At 35.6% G+C, this 13,248-nt stretch overlaps 1 protein-coding gene across 1 annotated transcript in view; it reads left to right on the top strand.

The window, feature by feature from the left end:
- WDFY3 (WD repeat and FYVE domain containing 3) overlaps positions 1-13,248 on the top strand; it is a 288,940-nt gene that overhangs the window by 212,103 nt on the left and 63,589 nt on the right. The window contains exons 32-36 of the mRNA XM_090266254.1: positions 1,588-1,823; positions 2,918-3,052; positions 5,245-5,424; positions 6,781-7,014; positions 12,091-12,190. Of these exons, the coding sequence (XP_090122380.1) occupies positions 1,588-1,823; positions 2,918-3,052; positions 5,245-5,424; positions 6,781-7,014; positions 12,091-12,190 (885 nt within the window). The remainder of the gene's footprint in view (positions 1-1,587; positions 1,824-2,917; positions 3,053-5,244; positions 5,425-6,780; positions 7,015-12,090; positions 12,191-13,248) is intronic.

The raw sequence follows: 13,248 nt of genomic DNA, 5'->3' as shown, positions 1-13,248 counted from the left end.
ATCAAAATTTATTTTCCAATTAACTGTATAAAATGTCACTTTATGTCTTTTGACTTCTTAAAGCTAGAGATTTTTTATACTCATAATTTTATTTAGAAGTCACTATAAACAAAATTCACCCAGTGTCCTAATGCAGCCAGTCTTTCAGAAATGTGGCAATGTCATTAAGAAGGCTGAGAGAGGTGACGTAACCTTACAGGCTCTACAACAGAGACAGCAGGCTCCAAGTCCTAGTGCCACCACTCATTACCTTGATGACTTTGAGCACGTTGCATATTTTCTGTTATGAAAAGTATAATGCCATTTCTAACTCATGTTCATTGTGTTTGAGCAATGAAATGATATGTATTAAGGAGGTTGGTTAATGGCTATACAATTTTTTAATTAGAAAAGTGTACTTCAGAAGATTAATTCATATCATGCTAAGCAGATCGTTAGGATGAAATATTTAAAAAAACACCTAGACACAGATTTCTCTCTTACTGTAAATAGTAGCAGATACATGCTTACTTAATCCTAGAAAAACAAAATTGGATATTCATTTAAATAAAATTGGTTCAGAGTAAAATCAGTCCTTTATCTCTTGGTTGCTATTCACAAAAGTTTCAATTGAAACTCTGGCCAACATTCATTCTGTGCTGAGCACTGTTCTGAATTTGTGGTAGCAAAAGAAATAAGTGTTTGAGTTGTATCCTGAAGGCTGATGCTATTAGCTACATTAATAAGCAATGACCATCTCCTAGCAGAGCTGTATTTCTAGAAAGGACGTGGGATGTTGAAATAGCCACAGTCACAGCAGGCTTAGATTTGCTGCACCCCTGCTGGGCAACATTCCTATAGAATATAGATCATGTTGTAAGGAAAGATTATTTTGCTTAGCCTTGTCTCTGAATTTGTAGATAATTTAAGGTTAAGTAGTTTACCATGATTTTCATGACAAAATATATTAACTATATTATAGCAGTGTGTGTGTGTGTGTGTGTGTGTGTGTGTGTGTGTGTGTGTGTGTGTGTATTTATTTATTTATTTTAGAGTGAGGGGAATGGAGGGAGAAAGTGAGAGAAACATCAACTGGTTGCCTCTCACACGCCGCCTATCAGGGACCTGTCCCTCAATCCAGGCATGTGCCCTGATCAGGGAATCAAACCCATGATCTTTGGGTTCGCAGGCCAGCATTCAGTCCACTGAAGCACACCAGCCAGAGCAGCAATTATATTTTTAACTTACATTTTTTAGCATCCTAAATTTTTGGCTATATTTTGAATTTTACTCTCTTCTTATGGAAATATTAGAGCTCTTTTGAAGTCATTCTTTTAACAAGCAGAGTTTATGTTACCTCTTGTATCTGATTATCTCAGCTATGTTTCAAGACCTATATCCTAATAGACAGACTTGCTGAAGTCAAAGAAAGAGCAAAGTAAAACTTGACTGAAACATTAATTCAACAATTGAACAGTTAATTGCTTATATAAATGTGAATGCTCTGGTGGAAATGTCACATATACTGAATTACTCCTTTCTTTGTTAATGCAGCATAGTAATCAATTATTAATTTTGTACGTATTGTCGTATTTCCTCTTTTCTCAGGATTCAATGTGGGCAGGAGTGCTGGCGGAAGATCGACGGTTAGGGAGATCAACCGGGATGCCTGTCATTTTCCTGGTTTTCCAGTTCTGCAGTCGTTTCTTCCTAAACACACTAATGTCCCTGCCCTCTATTTTCTTCTCATGGCATTGTTTCTGCAGCAACCAGTTAGTGAGCTGCCTGAGAACCTGCAGGTCAGTGTGCCTGTCATCAGCAGCCGATGTAAGCAGGGTTGCCAGGTAGGAATTATCTAGTAAGATGTAAGCATAATTATCTGTGCCCCCAAGTCACCATTGGGTAATGGGTTAGTCACAATAAAACCACTGATTCAATCTCTTTTTCACATTTAAGATTTAATTGAGGACAGAAAAATCTGAAAGTCCATCGAAAATTGTCCCACAAAAGAAATCCCTAATCTCCATTTGGTCTTTTTTTTTTTTTTTTTTTTTATGGTTATATGAATATACACATGAAGACTTTAGATGATAAATTTAACGGTAATCTAAAGAATTTTTTTGAGTTCTGTGACTTTATCTAGAAACATAATTTCATTTCTGTACATTTAAAAATGAAGGGAGTAGTATGTATACCATAAAATTATTTGGGTAGGGATGACAGGATTCTTAGTGCAAGTCTGGTTAGAAAAATGTTTTTGATTTCTTAATGGTAAAAACATCCACGTTAGGAAAACTCCAAGGCTATGCTTGATTTCTAATCAAAGACTATGTGGATATCTATATATAGATTGTGTTTGTGGCACTGCAGACTTAGGAATTTAGTTTTAAACTTAACTGTATGTGCATCATAGTGCCACATGCAATTCAAATCAATTCTGGTAATTGACAAAATCTCTTAAATGAAACCACTGAGTCTATACATTACATTAAATCAAGATAAAAATACGTACTTAGTGGAATTTTGTTATATAATTTTTCAAACTAAGCATGACATCATGGTCATAAAACTCCTATGGATAAATCTCCTCAAGTGTATCTTTATTTTGTCAAATCTTACCTGTATAAAATCCAGAAGTGAATTAGATCTCCTGGCTAATTAGCCTGTATTCTTTTTGTTTGTTTGTTTTAGAGAAAAAAAGTAGAAAACAATGTTTTTAACATAGGTACCTAAGATAGGAAGGTATTTACACTTTTTGTTTATAAATTTAAAAATGAGTTTTAAAATATAGGAAGGAGGAGTGCTAGGTCTCTATTTCTTCATCATTGCTCACTTTGAAAAAAGCTAACTAGTTTCAAAGAAATTTTAGAATATTAGAACTTACAAGGTATCTACTAAAAAAATTGTCAGTGGCTAATCTTCACTTTCACTTCTGCAGTTTGATTTGGATTCCATTTGGACATTTATCTTTGGAGTTCCTGCCTCCAGTGGAACTGTGGTCTCTTCTATTCATAATGTGTGCACTGAAGCTGCTTTTTTATTACTGGGAATGCTCCGCAGCATGCTGAATTCAGTAAGTTTACTGAGATAATAACACCTGTTGATAGTTCCTCTTGCTTGTGATTTTTTTTTAATGGAGGAATCTTTTGGAAACATAACTATGTATTTACAGCACGGTCTCTGGAACTTCAGCCTTTCTGTTTTGTTATTTCTAATGTAAGGACCAACTATGCAATTATTAAGGCCATGGAGTGCAGAACTCTGCCTGAATTCAGACCCCATCTTTGGTGCTTAAGACATACTGACCTCTTTGTGCCTCATTTCCTCATGTATAAATTGCTGCTGATAATAGAATATATCTGTTAGAATTGTGAGGCTATAATGATTTAGTATATACACAAAGCACTTATGAGAGTGCCTGGTAATGTAGTAAGTGCTTCATAACTGTTAATTGATATTATTAATGTTAAAATATATTACAGTATATACACTTATATAATGACTATAATAAGTATATATTTTAGTTTGTCATTATAATGTTATTTGAATTTTTTAATTTACTTTTATTTAGAGACTAAAAATCAGTAAGTTTTAGTTCAAATTTGTTTTTTCTATTCTAATTATTTTTATCTTAGCTATGAAGAATTTAAAGAGTAAATGACAAAATGTATGTTTCCATCTGTCTTAACAGGAATACTGTCAATAATGACTTAATTGGAATACACAATTTAGGATCACATTGTAAGAGGAATTATTAACTGTAGTCTTTGGGTTACAAGTACATGACAAGTCTCATTTTAATCAAAACTATTCTCATGTCATTTTAGAAAAGAACATTACTATTACATGTATTAATATAGAACGCTTTCTGATTTTTGTTTTGGTTCCTATTCGTAAACAAATATAAACATTAAGTTTTTTAAAAACTGCACTCTGGGGAAGTATCGAAAGATAGGCATTGTTCAGGTATATTGTTTTTGTTACTTTATCGTCATCATTGCTATTTTGTTCTAGTGCTCTTAAGAAAAGCCACATTTCTGTATTTTCCTGTACTCTGAATATTCTATACCTAATTCACTGCTGACACTCTAGTCACCAAGTATGTGGGGGGTTTTGTCACACAAGGTGCTATTTCACAATTTAATTCAGTTCTGGCATTGTCTACCTGGAGCTAGCATTATGCCCAACAGGTTAAGGACTCAGTCCCACAGGAGTGCCTCTGCAACTTCAGACACCAGTCACAAGTTACCTGTGCTTCTGACCTACAGCTATAAATTGGAGGTGCTCGTGTTTTTTTACTTACTAGGTTATCAGTTTATTATAAAAAGATATGACTCAGGAACATCCAGATGGAAGAAATGCACAGAGCAAGATATGTAGGAAGGGACATAGAACGTCTGTTCTGCCTTCGTCCTGCCACTCACTCTCCCAGCACTTCCATGTATTCACCACCCCAGAAGTTACTGGAACCCCGTCCTTTTGGGTTTTCATGGAGGCTTCATTACATAGCATGAACGATTAAATCATTGGCCACTGGTGATTGAACTCAGTCTCTAGCCCTCCCCCCCTCCCTGGAAGTTGAGGGGTAGGGGGCTTTAGTACTGAAAGTTCAACCCTGTAATCATGTGGTTGGTTCCCCTGGCAAGCCTCCAACCTTAAAGCCTTTCCCAAAAGTCACCTCATTAACATAAACTCAGCTGTGGTTGTAAAGGGCCTTGTTATGATTAACAAGGCTCTTATCCCTTTGGACATTCCAAGGGTTTTAGGAGCTATGAGCCAAGAATGGGATGAAGACCAAATATATATTTCTTATTATAAATCACAGTATCACAGTTGTGGAATGGTTAAATGCATTGTTCTTGTCATTTTACATATGATGGTGAGAGGCTCCGAAAGGTTAAGCAACTTAACTTCTCCATCTTATCTTACCCCCAACTCTGACATGGTGGAGGATGGGACAGCTCTGTTGGTCATTCAGCCACTGTTGTCACCAGCTGTGCTTGTGGTGATAAACGATGAATAATTAAACTACTGACTCCAGTGACTGAGCTGTGAGTACTCCAACAGAGACAAACATCCTGTCAGTTTCTAGGGGTGTTGGTTTTTTTCTTTTAGCTTATTTCTAGATTTGTTCTGTGTGCGGTTTATAAAATAGTTCTGAACTATCAGTACACCTATTTTTAGAAGAGCAGTGCATTTTTAAAAGTAATTTCTAGCAGTGTCAGTTTTTCTAACACACTTTTGTTTTTCTTGTCTCTGTGACAGCCTTGGCAATCAGAAGAAGAGGGATCTTGGCTCCGAGAATATCCTGTGACCCTGATGCAGTTCTTTAGATACTTATATCACAACGTTCCAGATCTGGCCTCCATGTGGATGAGCCCAGACTTCCTGTGTGCACTAGCAGCCACAGTCTTCCCCTTCAACATCCGCCCTTACTCAGAGATGGTAGGAGCAGGGGAGGGAAATGTCCAGCTGGAATTAGTCTGCTCTAGTGGTTAGCAGATTTTCTTTTTCTGCCAGTCTTTTAAACTTCTGACCAAGTTAGTTTCATAACTTTCTACTTCACCTCTTACATCATTATCTAGTGTCTAGCTCCCCACCCTCTCCTTCTGCTTTCCCCTAAAATAACAGTGAACTCAACTTCCTGTTCTATTTTACCCTATTTTTGTAAGTTCCTTGTTAGTAATTTCCCTCTCCAAGTAGCTTCTTATTTTATGTGATGATATAGCTATGTAGTTGTGAAATGCCGTTCCAGGTTACAGAACTCTAGTCAAACCAAATTTATATCTACTTTCTTTATCTCAGGAATATGGCTTTTTCTGGATTTAGTCTTTACAAGTTAATTATAGGGTTGATGTCTTTATAAAAAATGAAATACGCTTGTCCTTTTTGTTCAGCTTTTCTTATTTTGTTCAACTATGATTTTTCCTATTTTATACTAAATTTAATAGAAAATTATTAACTATAGTCACATATAGATACTTTTGTCCTTTTAAACAAGCTCAAAAGACTGTTATTCCTCCATAGTACTTCTGAATTTCATGTTTTCTCTTATTTTCACCTCTTACTCCAGGCGTGGAAAAAACTAAGTTCTTCATACTAATTTTTCTTCGTGTATAAAGGTGAAATATTCATTTTACCACTGTAGAGATTTTTAGGATAAACACAAGTGTGGCACATGACTTAACACCATGGCTTATTTATAATTTTAAAATCCTCATTTTTGGTAAAAATAGAACTTCACTAATACCTCAATGTCTTTCCTTGTCAGCATCTTGTACTCTGTCTTCTAGCCCCCTTTTCTTTTTCTTTTGTCTCAAAATTGGCGCTAGTTTCATTGTTTTGTCCTTTTTATTTATTTGGGTTTTTTTAAATCTGCAAACATGGATCAGCCCATATGTGCCACCATTATGCCAGGTCTTTATCTGAAACTTTATGACATTTGACTTCTCAATTAGGTGTGTTTTAAATACACAAATGTAGTTATCATTTTATTCATTTGTTTTAAGTGCAATTATACACAGTAGAGATAAAATTCAGCGTAAAACAGATATATGGTTAATGGGCAATAAGTAGTTAACAACAGAAAGCATGTGTTGAGTAACCCGCATACAGTGACACACAGTACGTGATTACTACCTTGAAAGGAGGGGCCAAGTATAAAGCAAAGTGAAGTAATGCATTGAATAGCTTAATAGGAGGTAACTCTGGAAGGAAAATACTGTTGCTGCTACAACATGGAAGTAAAAATACCAAATAAAATTGAATGAGACAAGCATATATTTCCATTTAATTTACTAGGTGACAGATCTAGATGATGAAGTTGGATCTCCAGCAGAAGAGTTTAAAGCCTTTGCAGCAGACACAGGGATGAACAGAAGCCAGTCTGAGTACTGCAATGTGGGCGTCAAGACATATCTGACCAATCACCCAGCGAAAAAGTTTGTGTTTGACTTCATGCGGGTCTTAATAATAGACAACCTCTGTCTTACCCCTGCGAGCAAGCAGACTCCGCTAATTGATCTTTTGTTGGAGGTAAAGACAAAGAAATACATTCACATCTGTTTTGCATTGTTTTATAATTAGAACATTAATAACCAAGCAAGTTTTATGCTGAATACCTTTCAGACTAATTCCTCTGGGTTATATAGGCAGAACATATCATGGACTAGGGAAATTTTTTATCTCAGTGGGCTATATACCCTATCAATTAGTTTCTCTCCTTTTCATCTCCTCAAGCATGTCCCTTTTTCACTCTTCATCATTTTTTCCTTAGACCAGAAATTGACAGAATTTTCCTGTTAGGGCCCCATAGTAAGCATTTTAAGCTTTGCGGATTATACAGTCTCTACCACAACTATTTAATTATGCCATTGGCGCTAGAAAGCAGCCACAGGCATAAACAAATGAGTGTGGGTGTGCTACAGTAAAACTTTCCCTGCAGAAACAGGCTGGATTTGGCCCAGCAGCATTAGTGTACCAGGGCTCTGAAAACAGCATGTTTTATGAAGATTCAGTAAGTGCAGAAGACTGATTGCTTTTCTCTTTGAGGAACTTCCTACGGGCTCTCAGCAGGATGGCAACTGAACCTGCACTTTTCTCTGCTCCCTCTAGTGGCTAATACAGTTAACTTTTTATCTGAAACCCTAAAGCCACAGCAGATGTTTTATCTTATCCATGGGAAAATATCTGTTTGGTCAATTAAAAGAAATAATTGAAGTAATGATTCCAGTCATGTTAAGCATTTTAACTAGGACCACAGTGTTTAATATTGTCAGAAAAATAGTCTCTTCCATCAATAATCCCTGTGATAAAATTTAAAAGCATGTCTAGTGGGATATGTCCTCGGAAACTTTAAAAATAAGAAAAGAGATGGCCAACATCTTAGTACATCACCTAAGTACTTAAAGCATTCTACACAAAATAAAAATAACAGTAAAGTTCAGAAGAGGTGTGCATAAAAAAGCATAACTGAGCTAAAAAATAAAATACACATATCTGGAAGATATGAGGTGAGTGTATATATCCAATAATACGAGTCTTGAAGCAACCCTAATAGCCCATAGTCTTACCCATGCATAAATAATATAATTCTCTTTTATTTGGGCTTTCTGTACTTTTCGGTAAGGAAAGTTTGATACAGCTCGTATTAACCTTGAGGTAACCTTCTCATTATTGTAGGTACTAATTTACCCCATAGTAGAATTGTCTGGTTGTACTAGGAAGTCAGGGTGGTAGTTATAGTTCAAAGAGGATGCTGTCAAGATTGAAACTCCCAGATAGATTATACAATCTTTAAAGTTAGGAACCAACTTTCATGTGTCCTTCTGCCTCACAAAATTCACACAGTGTCTTGGTATGTTCTTTATGTATTTTTTAATCATTTACCTATAAAAACATCCCTGGAAATCCCCAAACAAGAAGATATGATACCATCAAATAGAGAGATACAAATTTGCTTTTAAAAGTTAATACCTTGAGGAAATTCAAATCTAATATATCCATACAGAATACACATACAAAAATATTTAGTGAAAATAGTATTCACTTTGTGTCTAAAAAATAAATTACAAGCATATGATTTTGAAAGTTACAATTATGAAGTCTTTCTTGCTGAAGAAATTCAAGAACAGAATTACCTTATTCTGTGTTTTTCATTTACCTACATGAAGAAAGGGGTTTGAAGCAGCAGACTTCAGTCTGATACATCGAGCCAGGCCATGTTCAGTCTTATGCCTGTTGAAATTTCATCATTAGAGTGTCTACTTACGTTAATATATCTACAAAAGAATATTAAAAATTATCTTTAATAGCAGTCTGTAAAAATAAAAGATTTCCATTCGTATAGATGCCTTGAGTACGATACTGAGCCAAATACAAGGGAGGCAGTGCGTGTAATGGAAAGCACGGGTTTTGGAGTGAGAAACACCTGGTTTGAATTCTGGCCCTGTTATTATATACGCATTTTAATCTCACTGAGCCGAATTCATTCGCTGGGAAATGATATTATATACCGTCTTCTCTGCATGCTTGTTATGAAAGTTAAATACATATAAATCACCCAGCAAAAACTATTTTCAGAAATTAAATGTGCTCTGATTGCAACTGTGTGACCTTGGCCAACATCAGTTCTCTTCACCCTTTACTGTTTGTCTGTCTTTAAAATGGCAAAAAAATAGAACCTGTCTCTGAAGGCCATTGGGAGAATGAAATAAAGTAATACATTTAAGAGTCATAACATAGTGCATGGCATATAAGACTTATTCACACAATCAAGTGGCCTGTGTTAGCTTATACAAGGGTGTCAATGAGTCTTCTCTCAGCTCCCGTTCATCATCATCCTCTGCTGTCACCACCAGGCATCTTATGGAGGGTCAGATGGATTTGCTGCATGTGAACACTACCGTAGCAGCAGAAGGAAAGTGCATGAGAACAGATCACAAAGAATTTATATATTACCTGAAGGAAAGATAAACTAAGGGGGTCGAGTTAAAATGTGTGCCTATCTGATACCATAAGCGAGTTTCTGTAGTCTGAGGAGTCTGCTGCTTTGTTCCAGCCGTGTTCTTATCCCCATTTACATCAGAGTGAAACCCACCTGGGTGACTGCAGGGCAATAAACAAACCAAATGAAAGTGGGAAAGTAGGCAAAGAGGGCGCTGTGAAATAACTGAGAGAAGAGAAATGAGCTGAGAGGAATTTTGCAATCAGAATGAAAAAGACCCTTCCTCTAAGAGCCATAGTGCTCTCCTGTGGGCAGAAGACACCTGAGGGCTGTTTGAACTGTGCACAGGAAGGTTCTGCGTAATATCCCCAGGCCTCTGAAAGTAGGCTTTGATTATTTGCAGATGAATGTTGTTGACTGGCTTCACTGTTTTCACTGGGAAGGCAGATCTGACAGGCAGAAGCCAGAGCAGATCATAGTGCTTACCGTATCTTCTTCATTCTGCTCTGAACTCACTCTGGTTGTCAGGTGGGCCAGCCAGGCTTATCTAAAACAGTGGGGAGGAGATTATAGTGCAGTTGTTCTTGTGCATTGGTTAATTTCAAAGTGGAGATTTTTAGTAGAGCTTAAAGAGTATGGTACAGCAGGGGAGGCCGTGGATTTTGACATCAAAGAAACTGAGGTCTGAATCTTATTTGTGACTTGACCAAGTGACTTAACCTCTCTAAGCTTCAATTACCTTACTTCTAAAATGGGGATGATAGTATCTACTTCAAAGAGGTACATAAAACTAAGCACTGTGTTTGGTATATAATAGTAGTCCAGCAAAAAAAATTTTAAAGCACCTTTGAGACAACTGTGTGTGCATTTATAACTTCTTAAGTTCTTTAAAAGTTAGGCTACTATATCCCACATAGCAATATTTTTGTCGATACATCTCTTAGGGCAAGAAAAATAAAGGAAAAAATAAATGGAACTACATCAATTTAAAAAGCTTCACACAGCTGAAGAAACCATTATGAAAATGTAAACAGAACCAACCATATGGGAGAACTTATTTGCTAATGATACCTCAGACAAGGGTTTAATCTTTCCAAAATGTATAAAGAACTCATATGACTCAACACTAGGAAAACAAACAATTCAATTAAAAAATGGTCTAAGGACCTGAATAGACACTTCTCCAAGGAGGACATACAGATGACCCCCATAGACATATGAAAGCATTCTCAACATCACTAGCCACCAGAGAGATGCAAATTAAAACCCCAATGAGATATCACCTCACACCTGTCAGAACAGCCATCATCAACAAATCAACAAACAACAAGTGCTGGCAAGGATGTGGAGAAACGGGAACCCTACTGCATTGTTGGTGGGAATGCAGACTGGTGCAGCCACTATGGAAAACAGTATGGAATTTCCTCAAAAAACTAAAAATGGAACTGTCTTTTGACCCAGCAGTTCCACTGCTGAGAATATACTGTAAGAATACCGTACCCCTATATTCATAGCATTATTTACAATAGCCAAGTGCTGGAAACAGCCTAAGTGCCCATCTGTAATTGAGTGGATCAAAAAACTGGTACATTTATAAAATGGAGTACTACATAGCAGAAAGAAGAGGGAACTACACATGGATGGAACTGGAGAATATTATGCTAAGTGAAATAAGCCAGTCAGTGTTAGACAAATATCATATAGTATCACCTATAAGAGTAATCTAAAGAACAAAATAAGCTAATGAACAAAATAGAACCAGAGGCATGGAAACTTGGAAACTTGGAATGGACTCACAGCAACCAGAGGGGAGTAGGGAGAGGGAAATGGTGGAGAGAAGGGGAAGGAACTAGCCAAAGAACCTGTATGAATGACCCATGGACATGGACAGTAATGAGGAATTGACTGTGAGATCAGGGAGTGGGATGGGCAAAGGGAAAAATTGGAACAACTGTACTAGAATAATGAAAAAATGATTAAGAAATAAAAATTTAAGAATGCTAAAAAATAAAAAAAAGTTAGGTTACTATAAATCTCAGCAAGAACATTTGAACTCAGCACTTAGAACCAATAACAAATGTAAAGTCTGGGTCATGATCACTCATGTAACAGCTTCAGTGACAGAAAATCAGGATTAAATGATTGATGATTCAGCCAGCTATAAATCCTATAGAATATTAAAGAATATTTTTAATCAAGTAAAAATAAATATTGTTGACTAGTCAAGCTATTTCTTTATGTTCTACGGTTCCTCCATCTTACAGACTTCAAAACTTTGTCTAGCTAAGGTTTGATAAAACCTACTTATTACTACCTATGATCTGGAGTGAGTTTTATGATTTATTTTTATCTGTATCTCATAATAAACCGGCAGATCTTTTTAAAGTAAGGTATAATAATAGATTATCAGATATTTATTCTATATTTATAATATTTAGAATACTGTTTTTGGAAGAACTGATTGCAAAGATGTTTCCTCTTCAATTTTTTAAAATTCTGTGGTCAGAAATAAATGAGAAAGAATATAAGAATATATATCATCTTGGGTTATATTATTTATCAGCAAGTTTTTCTTAATCCCCTGATACATTTAGTAATGTAAATATGGTTGATCCCTTATCTTTGTTTAGTTGATTCTGTTTCTAATTCTATGTTTAATTGATTAGGCTTCCCCTGAAAGATCTACAAGAACCCAGCAAAAAGAATTTCAGACTTACATTTTGGATAGTGTGATGGACCATTTGCTCGCAGCTGATGTGTTATTGGGTATGTTTTGTTTTTCACTTTAAAAGTATCTGTAATCATTCTCGTTCTCTCTATAAACCCCAAGTATATGTCCTTTTTAAGTTCATCTATTTTCTGTGCATTTTCAACTCTTGATATTTTTCTGTAATGAAGAAAAAGCCCATCCAGCTCTTTCCTTTGAACCTGGGATAAAGATCAACAGCACGAAGTACTTAAGGTAGTTGCCCACATCTATGCACTCTGGGATGGCAGGAAGAGGACAGAAAAGAGAAAAAAAATGTTTTAAAAACCATATTACATGAACTGTTACAATTTTATGAATATCTTATACTTTTTACATTAACTTTTTCATTGTAATATTTATAAATTATAAATGTAGAGCTCCATGAATAATCACCCGGACAACATGCCTGGATAAAACCTCTCAGAAATGCATTGCAGTTCCCCCAGAAACCCCTCTTCTCCCTGACCCAGTTACGACTCACTATATTGTCCCAAATTCTAAAACAACATTCATTTGCCTGCTTTTGAACTTTATATAAATGGAATCACACAGTATGTATCCTCTTTAATTTAGCTTCTCAACAATCAATGTTGTATTTGTGAGATTTATTCATGTTGCATGTAGCAGGAGCTCATTGCTATGTAGTACTTCATCATATGAATATTAAGTATATCTATTTTACTACTGCTGGACATTTGATAGTTTCCAGTTTGAGATAATTAAAAATAAAGTTGCTACAAACATTCTTGTTCATATGGGTCACATCTACAAGGTATGGCAAAAGTAGCTTTACAGTTGTGCGTATGTGGAATAGTTTATTCTTGTATTTTTATTTATTAATCATTGTATTATATTCCATATGAACAACTGTAACTTATTTTTACTCTACTATGTATGCACAGTATTTTTGCATGTCTGTTGAGTATATGCCTGTGAGTGGAATTGTTGAGTCGTAAGTATGTATTTATTATTCTTTAGGATTAACCCCCAGGACATAAATTCAAAACATACTAAATTTTTTTTTCTGAATGTCTCTATCTAGTTAAAATAAAAGTATAAAATTTGTATATTTATA

The sequence above is a fragment of the Furipterus horrens genome, unplaced genomic scaffold (assembly GCF_987537825.1).
Source record: "Furipterus horrens unplaced genomic scaffold, mFurHor1.1.pri manual_scaffold_2, whole genome shotgun sequence".
Lineage (NCBI taxonomy): Eukaryota > Metazoa > Chordata > Mammalia > Chiroptera > Furipteridae > Furipterus > Furipterus horrens.
This window is presented reverse-complemented; position numbering and strand designations above follow the sequence as displayed.